General features: G+C 62.7%; 1 protein-coding gene across 4 annotated transcripts; it reads right to left on the bottom strand.

Annotated features, from left to right (window-relative positions):
* Positions 1-936: 936 nt before the first annotated feature.
* SREBF1 (sterol regulatory element binding transcription factor 1) lies at positions 937-25,291 on the bottom strand. Of its 4 annotated transcripts, none has more exons than XM_084642358.1 (19): positions 24,940-25,291; positions 13,002-13,433; positions 12,112-12,284; positions 11,865-12,005; positions 10,857-11,075; positions 10,335-10,449; positions 9,684-9,880; positions 9,072-9,273; positions 8,290-8,459; positions 7,124-7,385; positions 6,612-6,778; positions 6,012-6,180; positions 5,408-5,546; positions 4,960-5,069; positions 4,476-4,608; positions 3,999-4,161; positions 3,075-3,260; positions 2,750-2,861; positions 937-2,112 (listed from the first exon to the last, which is right to left on the bottom strand). In XM_084642358.1, the coding sequence occupies exons 1-19, from the start codon at positions 25,043-25,045 to the stop codon at positions 1,889-1,891; spliced, it is 3,420 nt and encodes a 1,139-aa protein (XP_084498484.1). In that variant the 5' UTR covers positions 25,046-25,291; the 3' UTR covers positions 937-1,888. The 4 variants fall into 4 exon arrangements, with proteins under 4 accessions (XP_084498484.1, XP_084498485.1, XP_084498486.1 ...); XM_084642359.1 differs by having other exon boundaries at positions 12,112-12,281; XM_084642360.1 differs by having other exon boundaries at positions 5,408-5,516; positions 24,940-25,290.
* Between the last annotated feature and the right edge of the window lie 509 nt (positions 25,292-25,800).

Here is a 25,800-nt window from a genome sequence, read left to right as displayed (position 1 = left end):
TAGCCAGGGAAACTGAGGCCCAGCAATGGGAAGTGATACCATAGGTCATGCAGCCAGGCAATAGAACCCAGGAGTCCTGGCCTGCCCAAGACCCTTTTCCCAGCTGGAGGAGGGTGGACTATGACCACGGTGACTCTACTTAGAACCAACTGTGGGGTCTGGAGACTCCCCCCCAAAGCCGAGCAGCTCCTCTAGGCCCTCCCAGGCTGCTGGCTCTCAGGGCGCCACTTAGGCTGTGATGGGAGCCAGCTGGGACAGGCTGTGCTCTGGAGGCCGCTGTGCGGAGCAAGCTACGAAGCCAGGCAAAGGGAGCAGGGTCAGCCTGTGTTCAGCTGAAATGTAGGGGCAGAGATGGGGTCCCCCAATTTCTGCAGCAAGAGGGGCCATATTGGCAACCAGCACTTGGGAATTGACACTCACACTGCATCCCGCCAGGCACCCGGTGGGATTTGGCCCGAGATTTCCACGGCAACGTGAAAAGGCCAAATGCTCCATTGCTGGGGGGGGGGGGGGGGCAGCTCCGAGTGCTTGGCCCTGAGCCAGCAGGAGCAGGCCCTGGCTGACTAGAGCCCTGGGAGCTGCTGGCCTGAGCCATGGGCACAGGGACTTCTTGTGGGGTCCATGCTCTTGCCCCTCCAGGAGAGGCCCAGGCCAGACAATCCTTGCACCCAGGCTGGGTCACCAGAGGTGGCGGTGGGGGGAAGTGGGGAGACAGAGGGCAGAACCTGGCTCCCCTGAGGTGCAGCAGCTGCAGCTGGGCCCTCCTGATGCTCGTTTATTGCATGGTCAGGCAATGGGTTGGATGAACCACACCCCAGCGGGAAGCTGCAGGGGAGAGGTGGTGATACCATGGCCACCCCCTGCCGAGGCTGCACTCTGTGACCGTCCCAGGTTGGGGCGTCGGGTACAGCCCCCCCAATCCAGTACAGGCACAGCTATAAATAAGCAGCTTTAATCGTCTGTACAAAACTCTCCAACTATGAAAATGACCTTTAAAAAGGAAACGCAGGCAAAGGTGCCAGGGCAGGGCGGGGGGCAACGTTGTGAGCCCTGGGACATGGCCACCCACAGGCTCCGGGCAGGCACCGCTGCCAGGGCCACCCCCCACCCCAGCCCTGCCCTCTTCTCTTTCCCTGCAGCCCCCGCAGTTGACGCCCAGCACCAGCACTGTGCACGACCGGGGCAGGCACTGCCAGCTGCTGCTGGAGGGGGCCAGAGGCCTTCCCCCGGGGACCTCTAGGGCGGGCGGTGGGGGAGAGGCAGGGGCAGCAGCGGCGAGGGAGAAGGGCTGGAGAAATGGACCAATGATGCAATACTGAGAAGGTGCCACTAGAGGACCCCAGTGCCCAGCATTGCAGGGAGACCGGGGGCAGGGCAGGGGGCAGGGTGGGGGGCCGTGCTGGAGAGTGAGGCAGGAGATCCGCTGGGACTCCAGGCCCTAGCACAGGGGAGGGGCTGGAGGCTCTTTGGGCCCAGCCCATGGCACCCACGGCCTGTCAAACCGTACCAACGGAGCACCCGCCCCTCCCTCCTGCCAAGACAGCATCTCTGCTCCCAGGCAGCCCCTCGTCCACAGTGTCACCCCTTGGCAGCCAGCACCGCCCTGAGGTAGGGAAGTGTATTACACCTGTGGGGAAACTGAGGCACGTGTGGGTGATTTGCCCAGGGTCAGAGAAGAGAGTCAGGAATAGAACCCAGGAGTCCTGGCTCCCAGCCCCTCCCAGCAGTAATGACTAACACTCCTGCCAATTAAGCAGAGACACATTGCCCACGACACAGCACAGCAGCCCTGATGGAGCAGCTCAAGCTGGGCCAGGTATTACTGGATCAGTCCCATCGGAGCAGTGGCCTTCCCATCCCCACTGTCCACGGCTCTCTGGCCACAGCGCTATCCGGTGGTGACCGTGGTGCCGCTGCCCAGTTTGATGATCATCTGCTGGCAGTCATGGAGTGTCCGTTTGTCGCCAAGCTTCTCCAGGGTGCGGGCGGCCTCGGCCAGCATGCCCACACGCTGGCCTGGCGCAGAGAGGAAGCTGGGCGGGAGGTAGCAGCAAGCCAGCAGCAGGGCCTCAGCGTGCTCCCGTGGGGTGGGGTGGCTCTCCGGCTCGCCGGCTGCAAGAGCAAACAGAGGGCCCAGCTGGTTCAGTGCTGGCCGCCAGCATGGACAGAGGGGCCCAAGAGGAGGGACAGGGCCGTGCAGGGGAAGGCCCAGTCCACGATCACGCGCCCGTTGCAGAGGGGGACGTGCAAAGACGGACGGGGGGATTGGTCCTGCCCCTCGCCCCCGGGGTCCCAGCACCTGTTCGAGCGTGAGCCCTGCCAGCCACACACTGGGGAACCTTGCTGATCCCTACACCCTGGACTGGCCTGGGGCTGGCCCCCCGCAGCCCTGCACAAAGTAGGCTGAATTGGGTCCATCTGCTGCCACTGGGGCACGCAGCCCTCAGCCCAGCCCGCCAGTCCCACCCATGCCCTAACCTGGTGGGACTTCTCCATGTCATGAGCTGCTGGGTCTCAACCCCTCTCATAAGGGGCGGCCATACAGCCCCCCGGCTGGCACCGCTTGGCAGTCCCAGGGCAGACAGGGCCATGGAGGCTGCATCCTCCTCCTAGCCCCAGGGCAGGGCTGGGCACATGCCCTGGTCCCTGCTAGCCCAGCAGAGCCCCCCAGATTGGGGGGCAGAAGGCAATCTGGGCACCCTTCCCCCTGCTGCCTCCAGACCACCTGGGCCACAGGCTCCCCCTTCACCTTCTTTGCTGCTCTGAGCCCCTCTCCTGCGCAGGCTGCGGTCCAGCAGCTGGTGGGTCCTGGTGGGGCTGGCTCTGGCCATCAGCCTGGCAGTGGCTTCATGCAGGAACACCTGGGGAGCAGCCCACATAGACAGTCAGCCTCTGGACAGCCCTGCGCCCGCCCAGCCCCCAGGGAGAGTCTGCACCCCAGGACTTTGACCCCATCCCCATGCTCTGGCACAATGCCAGCCACGGGACCTCAGATCACGGTGGGAAGCATGTGCTCAGCAGAGTGGGGAAGCAGACCCCCCCCCCCCCCGCAAGCCCCTCACCCCAGGGCTCACCCGGCGCATGGCTGGCCGGAAGGCCTGGGCCAGGCGCCGCAGGCTACTCAGATCCTGCTGGAAGCCCCGCAGCTCGAGGGCCGAGGCCTGGTAGACACAGCTCAGGTGCTGGCTCACATTCATCTGCTGCTGCCACACGTTGGTGCGGGTCACCAGGAGCAGATCGCACAGGAGGAGCTGAACTGCCTGGGGGGAGAGAGAGGCGCCAGTGAGGGGGAGGGACAGACTGTGTGGGACACAGATGCCACCCAGGGCTGCACCCACAGAGACACTACCGGGAGCAGGCGTGGCCCAGGGAGATTGGGCCTGACCCTCCCCCACCCTCCCACCATGGTGCCATGGAGCAGGTTGGCCCATCTGGGTCCCACCTTTACAAATTCCTTGGTGGCTACGGTGATGCCCCGTTGAGAGGCCATGGCTGGTGCGAGGGAATTACAGTTTGGGGGTGTCTCCCTGGGGTCTGCCAGGGCCGGTGCTTGGTGCTGGACAGCAGCCCTCTCCAGTGCCCAGCAGGGGCACCGCTGCCCTGGCCCCTTGCTGCTGGCTGGTGCTCGGTGCTGGAAGAAGCCCCATCTGGGCTGCACTGCAGGGGCATTGCACACCTATTCTCACACATGCAATGCAACTACAATGCACCACAGCTGCGGCCACTGCGCTGCGCCCCTCTGGATGGTCCCTTCCTGCAGAGGTGTGTGTCCGGTGTGCCGGGCCCCAGGGACGTCTGGATGCATGACCTGAGGGAGCCAGATGGCTCCGCTGCATACGGCACCTGCTTCCTGGAGCGCTGTGTGCTTCGCCCCAGAGGTGGCTGTCTTTTAGTGGATGCAGTGCATGTTAGGGGAGAGTCCGGTTACACGGCTGAGAACAGTCCGTGGTCACACCCACCCCCCTACCGAGGCCACAGGGAACAGGCCAGGGACTCACCTTGTCAAGGGTGCCAGTGGCGGGCGAGCTGAGACCCAGGCTGTCCCGCAGGTAGCCGCTGGCTTTCTCGCACTGGCCCAGGCTGGCCTGGCTGCTGTCCTGCTTCCCCAGCAGGGCCCGCACGGCCTTAAAGGAGTGCAGTGCAGCCCTGGGCAGGGTCTTCCTACATGAGCGGAGAGGGAAACGGTCATCATGGTACCCCCAGCTGGGGTCTCCCACCACTGAGGGGTGGGGCAGGGATAACCGACCCCTGTTCAATGCTGCCCCGTCTCTTGGCCTCACCCCCAAAGCTGGCTCCCTGAGATGCAATGGGCACCCCCTTTTGGAGATCATGTGACTGCCCAGCTGATCACATGACACTGTCACCCCCCCAACCCCGAGATCCCTGGCCCATTTCCCTTGCAGAGCTCAGCGCTGTGCCAAGGGGGTGCCGTTCCCATCCCAGCGATGCACCCCCTCACCCCTGCAGACACTCACTCTGACACCTGCAGGGCCCTCGGCATGGTCTCCACCAGTGGGTACAGCCGTTCGGCCGCCTCATCGTCCCCCTGCAGCCAGTGAATCGCCACAGCGACGATGGACGCCCACCACTTGGCAACGGGGTCACTGCCTGTGAGCGGGGTACACAGGACCGATGGCATCAGCCAGCCTATCACGGCGAGGAACAGACACTCGCCTGCCCTGGCCGACCCCCACCCCCCCACCCCCAGATGCCCCCCACCCCAATCCCATACCCACTTGCCCCACCTTGGATCTCCAGCCAGTACCTTTCACAGCCCCGCTAGGTCACTACGCCCACCTTGGCCTGGACACCCCGGGTGCCGCGTGCTCCTGGAAGTTGCCCATGCAGAGCCCCAACTGCAGCTATGGCCCTTCCTCTCAGCGGCAGGCCCCAGGCCACGTGCCAGGCTCCGGGCCCCTCTCCCCTGCCCCCATCCGCACCGGTCAGCGATGGCCTCACCTGTGCTGGCTGCCATGCCGGAGCTGATGGAGAGGGTGCAGCTGGGGGTGCCGGCGGTGTCCGAGCAGCCGTTCAGCAGCTGCAAGTACTCCAGGGCATCGGAGAACTCCCTGGGGCCGAGGGGAAGAGGAGCAGTTAGGGACGGCTGCCAGGAGAGCGAACCATCCTGGGTCCCAGCCCCCACCCCAGAAATTTGAGGTGCTGCGGGGCGCAGCTGGGCCTTGGGTGATGAGGGCTGGCAGCAGGGACGAGGTGCTCAGGGCCCTGCTGGGGGCGCAATGCCATTGGCGGGAGGGACCACCAGGCATGACCCTCAGGTGGGTGCTTGGGCCACATCCCTGCAGGACGGGGACTGAGTGGTCGCTGGCAGGGTGCTGCAGGCTGGGAGGAAGCCAGGAGCTGGCAGGCTGGGTGCATCCCTGCTCTGGGCCCCACGGCTGGTACTTACCTTTCTCTGTGGGCCGCTGGCGGGTTGGGGTCCGGCATGGCTACACAGCACAGGGCCTTCTCCAGCAGGTGCTCACGGAACAGCTGGGTCACCTGAGCCAGGGGGTCCACTGGGCCCCATGGGAAGCGCCAAGGGAGGCCTGTTAGTTGGGTTGGGGGGAGGATGAGCGTCCTGGCTAGGGGGAGGAGCCAGCTGAGGGGCCCTGTGTCCACCATGGGCACTGGAGCCCAAACGCTGGGTCTCCAGACCCCAAAGCCCTTGCCAGGCACAGAGCTGCACAGGGGTCCAGGCACCACGGTGTTAATAAAGGCCAGGGGCAGGCTGGAGCCTGGCAGGGCGCCCAGCAACCCTGATGCCAAGGGCAGGGCAGGCAAGGGCCCACTTTAGGTCAACTGACGGAGACCCACTTTTCCTGGAGACAGAGGCCACAGCGTCTATGCCTCAGGGGCGAGGGGCGTCGGCAGAGCCGCAGGTGAACCCCGGGTGCAGCTGTGGGTCAGGATTGGGGGCATCGGCAGAGCTGAGTATGGGGAATGCGGGCACAGTCCTCGTCTGGTGCCACGCAGAGACGGAGCTGGGCAGTGAGACGTGGGGAGACAGGTACCTAGGTTGCTGGTGGAGCTGTAGATACTGTCCCTCGGGGTGCCCTTCAGAGACCAGTCTCCATCGACGAAGAAGCGATGGCCCACAGGGTGGCACAGCCACTGCATGGCCGGGGGCACGGTGCCGCTGTGCGACAGGGACACCTGCCGGGCGCTGCACAGGAAGGGGCGCTGCGAGGGCAGAGACACGGCTCAGCCCCTCTGGGAGAGATGGGGCCGAGCCCAGGCTGCATGGCCCCAGGGGCAGCCAGGCAGGATGGTGCTGTCTGGGCAGAGTGCCATGGCCAGAGCTGGCAGCCAGCTCTAGGGGTGGGTCTGAGGCAGCAGGAAGGTAGGGAGGGGCGATACCAAGCTGCATGGGCCCAGTGCGGCTACCAGGCTGGATAGGTTCCTGGCAGGTGGTGCTGGGGTGCCAGGCTAGATGGGCCCCAGGCAGCCCCAAGCAGTAGGAGGGTTTCTGACTGCGGGGAATGCTTCCTGTAGCGTCCCCTCTAGAAGGAGCCCAGCGGGTGGGTCTGGGCTGGTGTTCGCAATCTGGGAGGGCGGGGCATGGAGGAGCCCCGCCTCCCCTGAGCCAAGCCCCACCCCCGAGCCATCCTTACCGCCAGGAAGTGGACACGCCGGTGAAGGCTGGTCTTCACGCGGAGCGCGGCGGCCACATAGATCTCGGCCAGCGTCGCCACGGAGACGGTGTTGCTGGCGCACTCAGCCAGGTTGACGGCGCTCAGCGCCATGTTGATGCCGGAGAGATGGCCCCCGACGTGCTTCCCTGCGGGCGAGGGGATGTGGGACATCAGCCTGGCACTGGGGGGCTCACACCGGGCTCAGGTCACCCGCAGAGCGAGCGGGAGGAAGGGGGGTAGCAGCTGGAGAGCTCGTGCCACTCCCCCGTGCACGGCACGGGCTGGAATAGCGGGGGGTGGGGCGGGGAGCTGCGGGGCGGGGCTGAGGGGCACAGGCACAGCTGAGTGAAAGGCTGGCACAGCACCTGCTCAGGGATGGGGCAACCACATATTCAACCCAAATCCCCCCTCCAGCCGCCAAGGGGGACCGGATCCCTCTGGCCCAACCCCCAGTAATCACAGCCCCCTCAAGGCCCGCAGGTGCCCCCTACCTGTCATGTGCAGCTGATGCAACTTGTGGTAGACCAGGGCGGCATCGCGGGCGCTCTTGCGCACGTCAGCCTTCAGCTCGCTGTCCCGCCGGAAGCCGCCCGCCCGCCCAGCCAGCCAGCGCCCCACCCAGAGACGCTGCAGCAGGTGGCGGATGAGGTTCCACATGAGGCTGCAGGCCAGGTCGAAGTTGGAGGTGGGGAGCGGGCGGCCCAGGGCCTTCAGGCCTGTCCACAGGTGCTGGGAGGCCTGAGCAAAGTCCCCCTGGCAACACGGAGAGGATGCAGGGTGTTAACGCACGGCCTGCGGGGTGGGGAATCCCCCTCCTGAATATCAGGCCTCTGGCAGGGCAGGGCTTTTCCTGGGAAGTTGGGAGCAGGGCATGGCAAGTGAGCAGGGCCAGGGAAGGGCTGTGCCAGGTGGACAGGGAGGGGCAGAGCTTTGCCTTGCGGCAATTGAGGGTAGGGCCTTGCCAGGTGGGCAGGGTGGGGCTTTTCCTGGCAGGAATTGGGGGCGGGGCTGGGCCAGGTGGGCAGGGTGGGGTGGGGCTTTTCCTGGCAGGAATTGGGGGCGGGGCTGGGCCAGGTGGGCAGGGTGGGGAGGGGCTTTTCCTGGCAGGAATTGGGGGCGGGGCTGGGCCAGGTGGGCAGGGAGGGGCAGGGCTTTTCCTGGCAGGAATTGGGGGCGGGGCTGGGCCAGGTGGGCAGGGAGGGGCGGGGCTTTTCCTGGCAGGAATTGGGGGCGGGGCTGGGCCAGGTGGGCAGGGAGGGGCGGGGCTTTTCCTGGCAGGAATTGGGGGCGGGGCTGGGCCAGGTGGGCAGGGAGGGGCGGGGCTTTTCCTGGCAGGAATTGGGGGCGGGGCTGGGCCAGGTGGGCAGGGAGGGGCGGGGCTTTTCCTGGCAGGAATTGGGGGCGGGGCTGGGCCAGGTGGGCAGGGAGGGGCGGGGCTTTGTCTGGCAGGAATTGGGGGTGGGGCTGGGCCAGGGGGGCAGGGAGAGGCGGGGCTTTGGCTGTTAGGAGCTGCTGATCGCCTAGTGAGTAGGAAGGAGAAATCAAACCAGGGCCAACCTGGGGTGGATGCATAAGGCTCCGGGCTGGGTCCTGCCCTGAGGCAATGGGAGCCCGGAGCCCCCTTCCCAGGGCGCAGCCAGCCAGTGCTGCTCCTTACCCGGGCCAGGTCCAGGTCTGCCTGCTTGCGGTGCCTCCAGAAGAGGATGGACGACTCCGAGTGGGGGCGGGTGACAGGCTCACCGTAGATGAAGAGCCGGACGAAGGCTCCCAGCACGACCAGCACGTTGAGCAGCCAGAAGATCAGGGTGGGCCAGCCTGAGGCCTCGTCTGGGCACAGGGCGCAGAGAGAGCCGGCGGGGACGGCGTTAGCAACACGTCACAGCTAGCTCTGGCCCCACCAATGGACCGGAGTGTCCCCCACGCTACGGGCCGCATCACTCAGCAGGGAGTGTCACAGCCCATTGGGCCCCACCCCACACACAGGGCCCCCCGCCAGCACTGGCTGCTCCTCCCAGTGCCCTGGACACGTGACTGCACTCAGGCCCCTCTACCCTCTGGGTAGGCCCCAATTGCCCCAGCCACCCGGCCCCCTGCTCCCCTCCAGCCTGGCCCCGATGGCCCCAACCACCCAGCCCCCTGCTCCCCTCTAGCCTGGCCCCAATCGCCCCAGCCACCTGCTACCCTCCGGCCTGGTCCCAATCGCCCCAGCCACCCAGCCCCCTGCTCCCCTCTGGCCTGGCCCCAATGGCCCCAGACACCCAGCCCCCTGCTCCCCTCTGGCCTGGCCCCAATGGCCCCAGACACCCAGCCCCCTGCTCCCCTCCGGCCTGGCCCTGATGGCCCCAGCCACCTGGCCTGGGGGTTCTGGCCCTGATTGCCACTCTCTAGCACTAAATCCCCTGGCCAAGCGCCTGGCCGCTTGCTGCTCCCAGCACTTACCTATGGAATCCGGCTTGCCCATTATGGTCCTGCCAGGGCCTGGGAAGGCCCTGCTCTCTGGGGCGCCCTCGGGGCTGGTGCCCCGCAGCAGGGAGGCCAGGGGGTTGAAGGAGAGGCAGAGGAAGACGAAGGCGCAGAGAGCCATGCGCGAGCGATCCAGCATCCCCAGGCTGCCGGTGGACAGCTGCTGCTCCTCCTTCCCCTGAAAGCCCAAGCACAGAGGTGGGCGTGAGTCCTTGCTACAGGTGGTGGGTCTGCTCCGGTGACACCCACGGAGCGCATCAGGGCGTGAAGGTGAAAGGCACCCAGCTATGCCTAAAAGGTTGGGAGCCAGGCTGCGCTGCACAGATCTGTCACCTCCTCACCCAGGGCAAGCCAAGCTGGGCCTGCCCCAAACGCCCTGGCATCCGACAGGAGCCTCCACGTCTGCCGGCTGGGTAATGGACCAGGCCAAAGGACTGTCTGCAAGCAGCCTGGCTAGGGCTCGCCCCTGGGTCAGGTGTTTGACCCCACTGTCCCTAGCTCCGCATGGGCACCCGCCAGCCCCTGGCTCCAGGCGGGGGTCCCGCCAGAGCCGCCTCCTGCCCAGCCCAGCGCCCCCCGCCACGGGACCTTGGTCTCCTCGAACAGCGGGCTGTCGGGCTCTGAGTCGCTGCTGCTCCCACTGCTCAGCGAGAGGGGGCTGCTGTGGGAGGGGGAGCCCACATCTGAGGGCGGGGGCGTCAGCATGTCCATCATCTCTGGCTTGATCTCCTCCATGGGCACGTCCGGCTTCCCGCGGCACGTGGACACCAGGTCCTTCAGGGACTCTGAAAGCAGAGGGGCCATGAGGACAAGCTGCCGCTTACAGCTCCCCACAAGCGGCTGACCCAGCCCTGTGGCTTTGGAGATCTTGTGCCACTCTCCAATGGGCTTGGGCTCCTGGGGCATTCATCACCCCAGGCTGGGCAGTTCCCCACAGCATCCTCCCCGACCACTGCCCCTCTGCCTGGCCTGTCCCACAGCACCCCTCCACTGCCCCTCTCCCCTACAGTGCCACCATACCTCATCTCCCCGCTGCCAGCCCTCACGCAGTCCCCCCGCCCAGCGGCCTCCCCCGTGACACTTCACACCTGCTACTGCAGTCCTGGGCCTCTGCTGGGGCTAGGCTCAGACCCACCAAACTCGCTTCACTTGTGGCATAACCTGGGTTCAACTCCCAAGTCCCTCAACTCCCAAACCCTCCTCCCGGCCCTCCAGCTGGGAGAGCCACCCCGCACTCACTGTTCTTCTGGGCGGCCATCCTGAGGGCCACGTTCTCCTGCTTCAGCTTCTGGTTGCTCTGCCGCAGGAAGCGGATGTAGTCGATCGCCTTCCTCAGAATGGCCGACTTGTTCATCTGCCCGAGAGAGGGACACGGCCGCTCAGGTACAGCTTCCCCCCACCGCCGGACGCAGCCAACCCCGGGGAGAAGGTCTAGAGTGGCCCCTGGCAATGCTGCCCTCCCCCCGCCCCCGTGCCGACCGCTGTCAGGTGCTGTCCCTGCAGAAGAACTCAACCCACCGGCCATGCCTGGGTCATGGTAGCACCAGGGGACATGGCCGCCAGACCCAGGCAGTGCAGGGACAGGCAGGAGTCCCTTCAGCCCCTGCCCCACCGTACCCCCAGCCCGCTCTGCTGATGCCCCTCACTCCCGGCCTGCAGCACCTCCTAGAACCCAGCAGCTGGAAGGAGCGGGGAACCAGAGCGCTTCTGTCTTGGGACAGACACCCCCTGCCGCCACAGGCCCCACCGCTGCCCAGGTACCTTGGCCTCCGAGCCCACCACCAGGTCCTTGAGCTCCATGATCCTGTCGTTGATGGAGGAGCGGTAGCGCTTCTCGATGGCATTGTGTGCGGTGCGCTTCTCGCCTTTGTTCTGCACAAAGGCTGGCTTCCCGCTGGCCACCAGCCGGTTAATGGGCAGCTTATCGGCATCCACCATCAGTGGCACCGTGGCTAGGATGGTGCCTCCGCTCACCAGGGTCTGCGAGAGAGCAGGGCGTTGGGACCGGCCAGAGAAAGGAGTATGCCCACCCTGCCAGGGTGGGGGGGAGGAAAGAGCCCCTCCGCCTACCCCAGGCAGCTCCCCCCACAGCTCTGCCAGGACGCCTGGCTCCTGACCCACAGCAGCCCCCTGCCCTGCTGTTCCAGCCCTGGGCTCCACTGCACCCCACCCCCACCAGCTCTGCTGCTTCCCCCAATCCAACCCGCAGCCCCTGCCAATCCAGCACTGCCCCCCTGCTCTGCTGCTGCCCCCAATCCTAACCCGCAGCCCCCTCCTGACATTCCCACCCATGAACCACTCTGGGGCTGACATTTGATCGCGTCCAGCTCCATTTTAGTTTTGAGATGTGGAGCTTGCTGAGACCCACCGAGCTCGTCCCCTTTGGGCTGGGACCTGAGCTTTGCTTTTGCGATTGGCCGATGCCTTGACCCCCGTCCCAGATATTATCTATGGCTTTAACTGGCCGAGCCCCTACTGGTCTCCAGGGAAGGTTCCACATTTAGCGGGGGACTGCAGATGGCGGGGTGGGGGATGTGCCATGAGCCATGCCAGCGGCTCTGTCTTGGAGGGGCTGGCAGTCCCAGGCCCTGGCTGCGCACCAAGGGAGGACATAGAGGAAGGGTCCAGGAGTCAGGAGCCCTGGGTCTGTTCCCAGCTCCCCGCTGACTGGCTCTCACCCCAGGCCTGAGGCCAAGCAGCAGATCCAGCTTGGAGACTTGGGTTTGTGGGGGAGACTCACACACAGGGACCCCTGAGGGTTTCACTTACCGGGACCTGCAGCGGGGCAGACTGGACGGCCGCCGTGGTGGCCAGCGAAGTGTGGCTGGAGGTCTTTGCCCCAGAGACGTCCGTCTTCACAGCTGTCAGGAACAGGGACTCAGCCTTGAAGAAGTGGGGCTGCAGCAGGACCTGTAGGGTGGGTAGAGGGTTAGTGCTGCAGCCCCACATCCCCAGTTCGGGGAGCAGGAGTGCCTGGATCTCCTGCTGCCTGTCCACGCTCCTGGCCCCAGCTTACCGGGACTTGCTGGATCTGGGAGGAGACAGCTTGGGAGGTGCCGGGGGTGGCCGCGGCCAGCAGCTGCTGGGGCGAGATGTTCTGGACGTGAGCCTGAAGGGTGACGGGCTGCATCTGCGGAGAGGAGTGAGGGAGGCTGGCCGGGGACTGGGGAGCCCCTCCAGGCTGCACTGCTGAGAGCAGAAAGGAGAGCGAGTTAGACGCAGCGTGGAGCTTGCTCCCCACACTCCAGGGGCCCAGCCTGCCCACGATCCTGCATCAGCCAGGCAGACCAAGGGCCCAGCTCCTCTGCTTTCCTCACTCAGGATGCTCCAGAGAACGTTAATCACCCATCACGCCCCACACTCTGCCAGGGGTCCAGCCAGAGCTGATCACACCCTTGAAAACAGCCCTCGCTTCCCACCTATTTTGCCCTTTCCCCATTGAGCAGACCCCCCCACAGGGATATCCCCCTCAGGGCCCCATTACTGGTGCTCAGCTTGCACTCTGCATGCTGGCTCCCCTGGCAGTAGCAGAGGTGACAATATTATAGGTCCTATATAAACACTGGCTCCCACGTCTTTTTTTCAAAACAAAAACGAAAAATTTGGTTTATAAATTCATGTTTTTAAAGACCCAAAAGGACATTCCCACCCAGGGTAGAAAAAAATTGAGGCCAAAAGATTAGGTCTAAATTACTTGACAGCGGCCCTTTAAATTAACCCCTTACAGCATTAGCTATGGGCCTGTGTGGGGGACAGCGCAGCATCTACAGGAGCTGATTCCACTCCAGTGCTGGCCCCTAGACTACAGCCTTTTCAGGGCCAGTTCGGGGTCCCACTGGAGACAGGGGGGAGCTCAGTGGGACCCAGCCCCACCTCAAGGGGCCCTCCCCCCATCCTGAGCCTCACCAGTGAAGCCGTGCTGATTCTGGTATCCCAGCAAGGGCTGTGCAGTGAACTGGCCTTGGGAAGCCGGGACGAAGCTCTGGGCTGTCATCACCCCCTGCTGCGGCTGGGGCGGAGGCTGGGGCTGGCTGGCAGACAGCGCCATGGGCTCCTCCTTGATGTCCGACGCCGGTGAAGGAGCCACCGTCAGGCCTGGCCCAGCCCTCAGCTGGGGCTGCGGTGAGATGCTCTGCAGTGGCGGGGGCACCTGGTACATGCTCATGGGAGCGGAGGGGAGCGCCTGGCTGGGCCCCAGGTAGCTGTCGAGAGAGCCGGCTGTGGACGGCAGCCCCACAGGCGTGCTGGCCTCTGGCATCGGGGCGGCAGGTGCGTCGAATGAAGAGTCAAACAGGCCCGGGAACTCATTGTCCTGGGTGTTGATCAGCTGGAGCATGTCTGGAAAACACCCCAAGCCGGCCCAGCAGTGAGAGGGATCCCACGTACCACAGAGATCTACGTCCCCCTGACTACAGGGCTTGCTGGCAGGGATGGGGATCCACACACCCTGCGGGGTGAGGGCTGCCCACATTGCAACCAGACCCAGCTCGGTTATTAGACTGCCAGCAGGGTAGACGCTGGTGCTGGATTAAATGGCCTTGGGAACCTGGCGTCCTTGTATCCCCAGCCAGGCCAGCTCCCCCATGCTGCCCCAGCAGCTGAGCCTCAGGGCTGGCACAGATGACCTAACTCCAAGACCTGCTGGACCCTGGCCTCGCCGCTGAACCTGGTGTTTGTGCCAGCCATGGGTTTTGTCATTTAGGAACTGGGCTGAACCTCTGCAAACTCATCTCAGCGGTGGGGAGGGGCACCACCACCCAAGGACCCAGTCACTGCCTGCTGGGCTGGACCGAACCAGCAACCGGGGCCAAAGGCTGTGTCTTACAGTGCGTGCTCAGCGTTCCCATTCGCACCCTCCGCTGGCTACTGAATGTGACAGCAGGGGCATGCCCACCCTCCCGCCCAGGGGTTGCCCGCACTCATGCCCAGGGGTTGCCCACACTCACGCCCAGCAGGGCAAGCAGGCTGCTCTGGGATGGGCAGAGCAGGGCGTGTTGAGACACACAGCCCCGGTTCAGTCATCCCTCTGTATTCAACGGCTTCAGGCTGCCTTTGGCCTCCGGCATCTTTGCTTTAAAGCTCCCTCCGTCCCGGCCTGCCCATCGGGGTCCCAGCCGCCAGCGCTCAGTGACGGCGTGTGGGGGTGAAGGCCGGGCTCCTCAAGGGGCTCCTCATGGGTGGCTGCAGGGCCAGGCTGCCAAAGTCCCCATCATCAACTGCCCCCAGCTGCAGCATCAGTGCCACACACAGGACTCTGTGTGTGTGTGTGTGTGTGTGTGTGTGTGTGTGTGTGGAATTCGAGGGGGTAAAATGACAGCCCAGCATGGCAGGCTGGACCGAAAGCCTTCAGCCCTGCTGGGTCCAGCCCAGCCCGCCTGAGCCCTGTACACACCACCCACGCACAGCGCTCCAGCCCAGGGGAGCCAGGTACCGTCCTTGGCATCTCAGCTGTGGGTGTGACAATGGCATCTGCCAGTAGGGGGAGCCTGAAGACCAGCCGCCACGGGGAGACCCTTCGGGATACAGCCAAGAAGTGGGAGACACAGGGAGCTGCAATGGGGAGGATCTAAAATCTCACCCCTCCTCTTACGGCTGCTCCATGACCAGCCGGACCCCAGAGGGCCCGATCCTGCAGCCCTTCCTCATGTGGGCTGCTGCCCTGGCTTCACAGGGGGCTACGCAGGCGAGCAAGGGAGCTGGGCCTGGCTTCTACCCCATCGCAACCTGCAGGGGAACTAACGGGACCCTCAGGCTGAATGGCAAGAAAACAATGAACAGGAGTGAGACGACCTGGGCTGTTGACAAGCCCCCAAGGGAGGGGCAGCCCCCCTGCGTGGGCTGGAGCAGGGGCTGCAGGCCCAGTCCTGCGCGGGCTGCAGATGGGGCAGGGTTATTATTGTTTTCTGTATTACAGTAGCACATACAGTCAATACAGCCCATTGGCTGAGGGGCTCTACGTACACACGACGAGAGACAGAGCTCTGCTCTCCAGCCCCACGGAGCTTACAAACCAACAACGGGAAGGGGAAAAGCAAGATTATCGTCCTGGTCCCGGTGTACAGAGGGGAAACCAAGGCACGGAGCAATTCAGTGACTCACCCAAGGAGTCTACAGCAAAGCAGGGAATTGAACCCAGGTCGCGCGTGTCCCAGCCCAGCAGCCATCACCCCCCCTCTCCTGTAGATATGGAAGGCTGAGTCAATGCTTCCTGCTACTTACAGCCCCTTCTGGGCTTTGCTTCAGGTTTCCAGAGGCTTTTTTGACCAACTAAAAAAACCCAACCCCCGCCCCTCTCCTTTCCCCAGCCCCACAATTGGCTGCTCAGTGCCCCTGTCGCAGATTTCTCTGGTGTAAATTCAGCTGTGACCCCATGTCCTGATGACACCGACACTGGAGCAAAGCACCTGGGGGCCAGGCCCACTCTGCAGACAGCGCTGGGGAGCTGCAGGCGGTTAGGAGGTGGCGGGGAGAATCCGGGTCTGAGCCATGTCAATCCTGTACCTCCAGAAAGGAAACTCACAGCCCAGGCACGGAGCAGAGGAGATGTCTCCAGTCAGCTGGGCCCATCCCATTATGTATTGCTGTCTCCTGCAGGCTGCCCTAGTTCTCCCTGATCCATGGAGCCTGGCGTCCTGGTTTCTGCAGAGGGAGTGTGGGGCAGGGACCAGGATTGGTGCCCACAGCATGAGCTCATGACCTGCAGTGTGAGAGGGCCGGCAACCCTCCTGTCTAGACCGCCCTGAGGCTGCTCCAACTAAGCAGGGGACAGGGCTCCCCATCAGGTAAACGCAGCCCTCGGTGCTCACATTCATTTGCCATGGCAGAGTTTCCGGGCCAACATTTTGGGAGGGCGGGGGGGCTACTCCATCACGACACCCAGCCATCAGGTGGGAAAGGGGCAGAATCCACGACGACGCTATTCTAGCCTCTGGCAGGTGTGCGAGAAACGCACACTCTGGACGTCCAGAGCAAACCTGAGTTCGAGAGCTACGTTCTTCCCCCAGACCCTGGGAGCCGCCCCTCCCTCCCAACCTAGACAAGGCTGCCACAGGGGCCGGGGGCTGGAACCTGCTCTGCTGGCTGCAGGAGGCAGAGTCTAAGCCAGGGGTGGCCAACCTGGGCCTCCGGAGCCGCATGCGGCTCTTCAGACGTTACTATGCGGCTCCTTGTATTGGCACCGACTCCGGGGCCGGAGCGACAGGCGCCAACTTCCCAGCGTGCCAGGGGGTGCTCGCTGCTCAACCCCTGGCTCTGCCACAGGCCCTGCCCCCACTCCACCCCTTCCCGCCCCCTCCCCTGAGCCTGCACTGCCCTCACTCTCCACCCCGAGCCTCCTGCACCCCAGGAAACAGCTGATCGGGAGGTGTGGGCAGGGAGTGGGAGGTGCTGATTGGGTGGGGCTGCCGGTGGGCAGGAGGCGCCGGGAGCGGGGCAGGGGGAGCTGATGGGGGGCGGCTGACATATTACAGTGGCTCTTTGGCAATGTCCATTGGTAAATTCTGGCTCCTTCTCACGCTCAGGTTGGCCACCCCTGGTCTAAGCTGTTCCTTGAAACCAGATGGGCAGGCATCAGCAGGGAAAGGAGAAAGCTGCAGCCAGCAAGGCCACGTGGGCTCTCTCGTGGCATCTGTTCACCTTGGACGACTCCACTCCCGCGCAGCAGTAGCTGCTGGTTTGTTTCACCACATTTTACGAGTGCGGCACGGGGAGATGGTCCCCGGTCACACGCTGAGCCAGTGGCCTATCTCCATCGGAACCCAGCTTTCCGACACCTAAGGCTTTGCTCCAATTAGCTCCAGCCATTAATAACATTGTGCACTGCCCTGGTGCCTTCTCTGCTGGCTTTTACCCAACTGATACTTCCAGCTCAGCCACCAGATAGGTCGCTATCGCTGTCCTCACCATGTGCATGGGGAAACTGAGGCACGGAGTGGTTGTCGTCTGAGGCTCCCAAAATTGGAGACACCCAGAACCAGGCTGGAAATGTTGGCTGAGGTGACTTGCTTCAGTTTATGAACCATGTCAGCAAAAGCCAGATGTCCTGGGTCCCAGGCCCCTGCTCCGACCTCTACGTTAGCTCCCCCCCGCCGCATGAGATCGCTGCTCACATCTCCCTGCTACACAAAAAGGCCACAGCTGCAATCAGGCCAGATTTGTAACGCTATGCCAGAGCTTAGCACTGCTTGGGTAACTTCTGTCCCTGCTGTGATCATACCTGTATAGTGCTGGGCAGAACCTCAGTGCAGGTAGTAAACAGCTGCACTCTGAGTCTGTATATCTGCACAGAGCAGCATTATACAATTATAACACAATACACAGCATGCATGGCTAGGAAGCACACAGTAGGGGTTATGGTCTATTTGAGATCACATAGTGTGATTAGATACTTATAATGCAATCTCTCTCTCTCTCACACACACACAGACACACACTATGGAGCATGCAGTCTGTCTATTTCCAATGTGGCCTTCACCAGGGTTTTGTGGCATAATTCAGAGGTCTTGCACGGAGCATTTCCAGGTGGTCACTGAAGAATTGCCGGGTAACGGCCCCCCACTCCACCCTTCTACAAACACGTTTATTCCTCTTTATAGGGACGCTGTAAATGTCTTTTTCCAAACGGAGCGAGAGAGGAGAGCTCAGGAAGCAGGTGTGAGGGCAGAGGGGACATGGATTGGGGGCTGCTGGAAGGAAAGTGACAGACTCAGGCAAAATACAACAGCCTGCAGCCCAGTAAAGTCCCTGAGTGAGTGGATGCTGCAGGAGACAGGCTGTCACTCATTACAGGTGAGTAGTTCCCCACCTCTCCCACCACTCGCTCACCCCACACTCCCCAGACTCAGCCGCCGGTAGAATTGCGCGATCCTCCCTCCCCCTCCTCAATGCAACTTCCAAAAGGACAGGGCCAGGCGCTGCTGTGACTCCACGCCAGCGGCTCTGGAGTTCTGCCGGGATGGCTGGGCTCAGCAAGCACTGCAGACCAACAATGGGCTGCACCCCACAGAAGGGGGTCCCCAGCTCTCCGGTCGGCCCAGGCTCCTGTCCTGACAGGGCAGCATTCAAGGGAACCAAGCAGGAGAGATTTCAGCCTCCGCCCCAAACAGACCCTCGCCCGCTGCGGGGGTGGGAGGGGGACACTTGCCCACATGCCCTGCCTCAGTCTCCCCACAAGGCGGGTGCACATCTGGTGGGAGGGGTGGGGGGGGGAAGCAGACTGCACATCTGGAAATCCATATGCACCGAATAAGCAGTGTGTGCGCGTGGGGGGGGGGAGATACCTTCGAAAGTGCACTCCATCCCAGCCGCGGCCCAGGGACAGGCCAGGCGCCCGCGGGGCCCACGAGCCCAGATCAGCCCAGCCGGCTGGAGGGAGAAGGGTGGCAGAGTCTGGGCAGCGGGGCGGTGTGTGGTTATTTCAAACCCGTGAGCCTCCCGCCCGCTCTGTCCCGCCTCCCCAGCCGTCGGGGAAGGAGTGCGGGTGGAATTGTGAATCACGGCCCTTGCATGAGGTGATCCCTCTCCGCCAATCGGCGCCTGCCTGCCTGGCCTCGCTATCCGGCCCTGCCAACCGCCCCCAGACAGCCTGGGCCTCCCCGCGCAGCCTCCAAGGTGAATGGCGCTGGGTTACTCCAGGCCGTTTGCCTTAACCCCGGCGCTGCCAGCCGGGGTTACTCTCGGTCATTCACAGTTAACCCCTTGGGAGCCAGGCGCTTTTGAAGGATGCTGCCTTGCAGTGCCTTGTTTCTCTCCTTCCATCTGACACAGCTGCACCCCCCACCCCCTTAGCGAGGGCGGATCCCAGGATCTTGCCTCCGGTCTCACGGCTCGGGGATCAGACAGTGGGTAGAGCGGAGGGCAGACCCTGCCCGCTCGGGGCAAAGGCATTTGGCCCCGTGTCTTTCAAGCCAACGCCAATCATCAGGGCTAGAAGCTGGGTGCCCCATCTCCGTGCGGGGCAAGGGGACATAGCCTGGGCGCGTGGCCACATCCGTTTCCCAAACGGGTCCTTCCCCCAATGCCACACTGGCTAAGCAGGGAGGTTTGTGGAGTGTCCCTTTTTCCCTTTGGGAAAATATGGTCACCCTAAGCTTTCCGTGCGGTCGGCGGGCATTCCACATCCAGCGAGGGCACTGCGTGGCACGTCTGACTGGGCAGGAGAACCTAGGTCACCCCAGCTGGGGGGGGGGGAAGCAGGTGGGGGGAATGGCTGACTCCACAACAGAGAAATTCTTTATTGTTGCATCAGAGCAAGGAAAACACAATCCAGAGGGTGCCGATACCGACTGCGTGGAACCAAAGGCCATAGGGAATGACACTGGACCAAAGGGGCAAGTCCTCGCGCCATTCGAGGGTCAGATAAAACCTGTTTGTTCGGCAGGGTTCCCTCGTACTCAGGTAGCTCTGACCCTTCTCTGCTCAGCTCCCTGGCCTGAGCCACCCATCTCGACCGCCTGTGTGCTCATGCCCCACTCCTCTCTCAACAGGTGACCAGGACCCAGGAGAAATGCAGCCGGACTCCTCCGAAGATACCCACAATGCCTCATTTCTGCCCACCAAATACCACACTGCTCTGTCCAGGATCCCAAGTGGAGCCCCAGCCCCCACATTGCTGTGCTGTGAGGATTAGGGGTAAAGGGCATGGATGGCAAAATAGCCTAGTTCAGACACTTTAGCTCTTCCCCACCCTTTTATCCTCATTCCCCCTTGTCTTTCGTCCCCCCTTGGGAACGTGTATCATCCCAGCCAGCCATGGAATGGGAGCATGTGCAATGGGATAGTCTTACACTGCCAAAGCACCTTGCATCCAACAAGCTATTTATAACCAGGAATGGCATTCTCCCTAGCATCACCAAAATGCAGCCACCTCTGGAGCAAAACATGGCAGCTACTAACCGCGCACAGCAACAGTTTAGAACAGGGAGTAAAGGACACTGCAGCGCACTAAAAACAGAAGAGGGGAGGAATATAACAGACAGAATGCAACTGACCTAATGGGGATCTGGCCCATGGCATGGGACTAAAAGCACACCGCTGACATCTGCATCAAAACTGAAGCCCTGCCAGGAATTAAGTCACACTTTGCTCCTGGAGATAACAGCACCAGCTGTGCAGCATTTCTGAAACAGGGCAAGCCCTTTGCCCTGGGACAAAGTCCATGGTTGAATTGCAGTTGATCGGAAGTTACCTTCTGACTTCACCGGGCAGCAGGAGGGCACGTTTTCTTTTCAGAGATTGTTGTCAATCTCTCGTCTAAAACAGATCTGGGCATCGTACCCACGTTGGTGAATGCCGGGATGTCAGCTTGACACAAGGGGAGAGTGAGTTCTGCTCCACCAATCACCCCCCCCCCAGGGAAAAGAGCAAATGCAGCCCCCTGCAAGGCCCACGGGTGCCAGGCTGGGGTTCACTGTCTCTGGGCCAGCTCCCAATTCTTCACGGCATCGGAAGAGGCTGATGATGCACCCATCATTCCCCTGGGAGTGAGGTAACCACCTGGCACTCAGTGATTTCCACAGATGCTGAGTGTCCAGGTCTCCTACGGCCATCAAGCGGAGCACTGGGGGCTCAGCACCTTTGAAAATCAGGCCCTAAGTGCTTTTCCCTGTGCAGCTCTCAAGGGGATTTGCAAAGGTGAGTGGGAGTGACTAGCCCACGATCACACAGCAAGGCAGTGGCAGTCAACCCGGGCTCCTGACTCCACAATGCAATGCTGCCCAAGTCCTTGCAAAGGTCAGCCCGCTCCTCTACCGTTCTGTCCCCGAGTCCTGCCGTTGCGTTGATGGCAAGAGCCCTTGCCTGCTCCAGCTTCACATCAAGGGCTCTCCACACTCTCAGCAGGGCTCCCCCTAATTCCAGTGGGGCCTACCCAGCCCACAGCCACAGCAGCCAACCCTTCGGGATTACTCATTGCTTGGAGGAACCACGCCAGGCTACCTCAGAGCAAGCCAAGCTTGCAGGTGAGCACAGCTCCTATCGGCACTGGCAGAAACAACCTGTCCCCATCTCTGAGCAGCTCTGCTGGAGCTTGGGGAGAACCCCCAAGACAGGCTGGTTAGTGAGGAGATGCACGGAGGCGACTGGCACAGCAGCGCATAACGCTGCAGGATGGTTGCGTCAGATGTCCTGCCAGCAGCTTCCATGGGGCAGGGAGGGGCCGAAAGCAACGACAGTCTTAAGGGGCTGAGGCAGGGGGTGTGCACAGCAAGGGGCTCTCCTAAGGAAGATGCCGGGAGTGGATCATGGGGAGAAGGGATCCTCATGGGAGCTGCCCAGGCAGGACGGGTGGCCTCTCGGCAGGGTTCATTGTATTTATGAATGCCACCCAAGCGACATGGCTCGGCCCTAGTCAGCCTGCTAGCTCCGTGGGCGGGGGCTGCCTTTCACTGCAGTGCCCAGAACAACAGGGCCCCTTGAATGCACTCAATCAATGGGGTGAGGCTGGTGCTGGGCATACATGACTCACATATGAGCGAATACAAAAGTGCCCGTTTCATACGTGACAAAGCGTGCACAGGGCCGGGGGGCGGGAAGGAACCCACTGAACAGCCCCTGCCTTTCCCCAGCTCTCACACTGATTGGAGGAGGTGGGAGGGGGGGGAAATCTTCTGATGTTTGGAATGCTGGAGGTCACCTGCCTGAGCCTACGCCACGGAGCGGGAGCTTTGCCGTAGGAGCAGGGCCCCAGGGGTGACCTATTCACAGTGCTCAGGGAACCCACGCAAGCACCCCTTTCAAAAAAGGTCAGCGCAGTACACCCTCAGCCAGAGCCCCCATTGACTCAGCAAGCGGGTCAGGGTCTGCCCAGGTGCAGCAGCTTGCAGGATCAGGGCCATAGTGAGCGTACACCTGCTCCAGCTTTTGCAAAAGGGCACATGCCCCAAACCTCTGACTATACGGCAGGGAATGGGGGGGCAGGAGGTCCTTTGCGTGGTTAATGAAGGCAGGTTTTACTGTCTAATAGAATGCAATGAACTGGAGGTGGGTCTGGACCACAAATGCCAGATCCAAAGCTCCCTCTCCTCTGGCTCTCCGCTCCACAGCTTGGACCCCATGGATGTGCAGTACATAGACCATATAACATAACTGCCTTTTACTAATCTTCTTCTCAAGGATAGTCAATGTAAAAAGCCAGCATGATTGCATCATTAAGCTGTGAAATTAACCCCCCAGAAGGCTGATGATGGTAGGAGTTAATATTGCCAGAGCAACCTTAAAACTTTGCCACATTAGCCACACACTCACCACGTTCTTTCCAACGTTAAATGTAACCCTTAATGTATTGCTCTTTGTTATTCGTTCAGAGAATATAAACTACCAGCCAGGCAACACGGCAGAAGGTTTAGCTCTGAGCAATCCTCCACTTGAGTGACAGACCGCACAGACTTCAGATTGCATTTAACTGTCACTTTTCCACCAATTTTAAAGCCCAGAGGGATCGCAGTGATCATCTAACCTGACCTCTGGCAGAACGCAGGGCGGACAATTCCACGCAGAGATTCCTGCATCAAACCCGTTAAACTTGTGGTTGAATTAGAGTGAGTCTTCTGGAAAGACATCCACCCTGGAGTTAAAAGGTGAAGCCCCAGGCCCCATTGAAATCGATGGCAAAACTCCAACAGAGGCAGAATTTCACCCACAGAAGCCAAGTGACAGAGAGGCAACCACTTCCCTTGGCCAGCTGTTTACCCTCACTGTTAAAAAGGTGCCCCTTATCTGCACTTTGGATTAGTCCAGTGTCTTCCAGCCATTGATCTCCTCCTGCCTTTGACTGCTTGATTAAAGCGCCCTCTTCGCAGGTTATCTTCCAGTTTGTTTGCTTTTAATTTGGGGAGGCAGAAAAAGAAATTGCCTTCCACCACTGACAAACTCAGCTGACAAGTCCAACACCCGCATGCATGCCTCTCTCCACAGCTAGCTGCCCTAAGCACCTCACAAGCTCCAGCAGCTTGCCACAGGTGCCCCTCTGAGCCACAAAATGCACCTTCTGACTAGCTAGACATGCAGCGCCTGCTGGAAGTGAACCAGGTGCTTCAGATCACTCACAAAACCAGAATGCGACGACACTCCTGGACTGACGAACATCGGAAAGGATGGGTTGAGCGTGCAGAAGCACACGAATGTCATCTCTGTTAAACCAAGCTCACTTAGGGCCTGATCCAAAGTCACCGGAACGCCTCCCATTGCCCAGACTGGGCTTTGGATCCGGCCCTTCCACCCACCCATGATTACTTTGGGGGTTCTCCCTGCCCAAATGTGCCCCCTCATCCCCACTGTCCCTGAACACAAAAAATGGCATGACATCAAATCTAATCCAGACACAGTCCAGGCCTGGAGAGCCGCAGCTCCCGAGGCGAACGCTCCCGAGAGTGCCTAGCACGATGGGACCCGTTCTTGGGCTCTCCCGAAATAAACAAGACCCATATGAACCGCAGGCTCTGACGGAGACCCTTGGGCAGCCCGAACCACAGCAGAGCCTCCTGAGGTGTCACGACGGCTGGGGAGGCTGCAAGCTGCCTTTCGCGGGACCCACCTGGGCTCGCAAAGGAGCAGGGTGCGGGGCGAACCGGTGATGCTGCATTTCGAACCCGCCGCGCTGAGCTCTGCCAGGCGCCTTTAGGCTGCCCAAAGCATCCCGGGCACAGGGGCCAGTGACCGAACGTCCCGCTCGAGGTCCCCACCACCCACCAGGGTTCCCCACGGCCCTGCTGGGGGGCTGCCCATTGCACTGTGCCCCCGGTCTCCAGCGGGGGGGGGGGCTCTCTGGGAAGCCAGTGGGCACTGCGCAGAGCGGGCAGAGAGAGGGGCTCAGGGGCAGGGCTGCTCCCTGGAGGGAGGCAGCGATGGATGCCCGGCCTGGGGGCACGGGCCACGCCCCCCAGCCCTCGGGCCACGCCCCCCCAGCCCTCGGGCCACGCCCCCGCCGCCGCCTGCAGGCCGGCCGCGCGCTCGCGCCTGAACTCTCCTCGGCAAGAGGGAAATGACCGAGAGTAACCCTCCCGCTGACGTCAGCGCCCCCGGGGAGCAAAGGGGGCGGGGCTTGGGGAGCAACCACTCCGCACAGCGGCGGTCGCGGAGCCGGAGCCCGGAGCCACCCGAGGAGCGTCCCCGCCCCTGGGGACCGGGCTGGGTTTATTATTAGCGGGCCTGGCTTCCGAGCCGGGCCCAGCACGGCCGGCTGCAGCCCCCCCTCCCCCGAGCGTGCACCCCAATTGCAGCCGGCTAGAGCCCCCCGAGCGTGCACCCCAATTGCAGCCGGCTGCACCCCTCCCCGAGCGTGCACCCCAATTGCAGCCGGGGACAGCAGCAGGCTCCTAAAATCAAAATCTATCAGGGAGTAATTACATGGGGAGCCCCCAGCGTGATCGGAAATCACAGAAACTCCCCGCCCCCACCCATGCACCCAGCCCCCCACCCAAGCGAGGGAGAAGAGAACCCCGGAAATGCGGTGCCCGCCTGCGGATCGCTGCCCCTCTCGCATACACACACGTGTGCGACGTGAGCGGCTTCATCCCGGAGCTTAGAAACGCAGAGCCACGGGGCTAGAAGGGGCCAAGATGCAGGACTGGGGGGAGGGGACCAAAGAAACCCTCCCACCCCCACCACGCCGAAGTGTAAAAAGCACTGAAATGAAACCCAGCCCCCCTGCCTAAGCCAGGCGCCCGGGGTTCACAGGAGCCTTCAGCCCCCATACACCCCCTCCCGGCTCCTCCCTGCCCCCAGGCCTGGGCTGAGCCGCCATTCAGCAGGGACTTGGGTCAGGACCCAGCTGTCCATTGCCCCAGGCGCTGCCCCCCCGCCAGCCATGCCCACTCCTGGGCCCCAGCTCTGCCCGGCCGCTACCCACCGTCGATGTCGCTCAGCAGGGCGGTGGCGATCTCGCTGGATTCCTGGAGAGTCAAGGAGGGGTCCAGGCTGTCCAGAGAAGTGTCATCAAAGCCGAGGCTGGTCATTGTCGGCTCTGCAGGGCAGTGTCCCCCCCTGGCTGGGGGGGGTCACTTTGGCGGGTGCTGCTGGGCTCTGGGGGCTTCCCCCCCTTTCCTTTCCTGCTAACAAATCCTTCCCCCGGAGAAGCCCATGGAAACAAGCCACTCAGCAGCAAACACGAGCAGCCCAACTTATGGGCAGCGTCCGCAGCCTGCCCGCGGCCCCCACCTCCATGGCTGGGGCTGGGGACGGGCGGGGGGGGGGAAAAAGTTGCTCAATTGAACTGTGCTCAAACCTGCTACTGGGGAGGGCAGGGGGGGCGGAGCCGCAGCTTCTGGCTCCGCCTCCGCTGCCTGATTGACAGCCACAGCCTTTTAGGGCGGGCGCACCCTTGCCCCTCCCCCGGCTGCCGGCCAGAAAGGGAGCCGGCAGCCGCGAGGCACAGTTGCGGGAGGGGAGCAGGCGCGGGGGTGCCCCAGGAGGAAGAGGCCCATTGCAGCGGCGGGATTGGGGTTTGGATTTTGGATGCAAGGGGCAGGGCTGCTGCGGGGTTTCTGGCGGCCGCGTGCAATGGGGCGCGGGACCTGTGTCCCGCCGGAGGGAGAGCAGCGGCGCTTCCCGAGCCTCCTCTCCCCCATGCACCGAGCAGCGTCCGCGGGGCGACCAGCGGGGGCGCCCCGTCCGGGGGAGCGGGGCGCAGGACCCAGCACGCCCGGAATTTCATGGCCTGGGGGTTTGGCGCTGCGTTTCTTTCTTTTCACCGGGGTAAAATTACTCTTCC

This window comes from Lepidochelys olivacea (assembly GCF_965140295.1).
Source record: "Lepidochelys olivacea isolate rLepOli2 genome assembly, chromosome: 10".
NCBI classification, from domain to species: Eukaryota; Metazoa; Chordata; order Testudines; family Cheloniidae; genus Lepidochelys; species Lepidochelys olivacea.
This window is presented reverse-complemented; position numbering and strand designations above follow the sequence as displayed.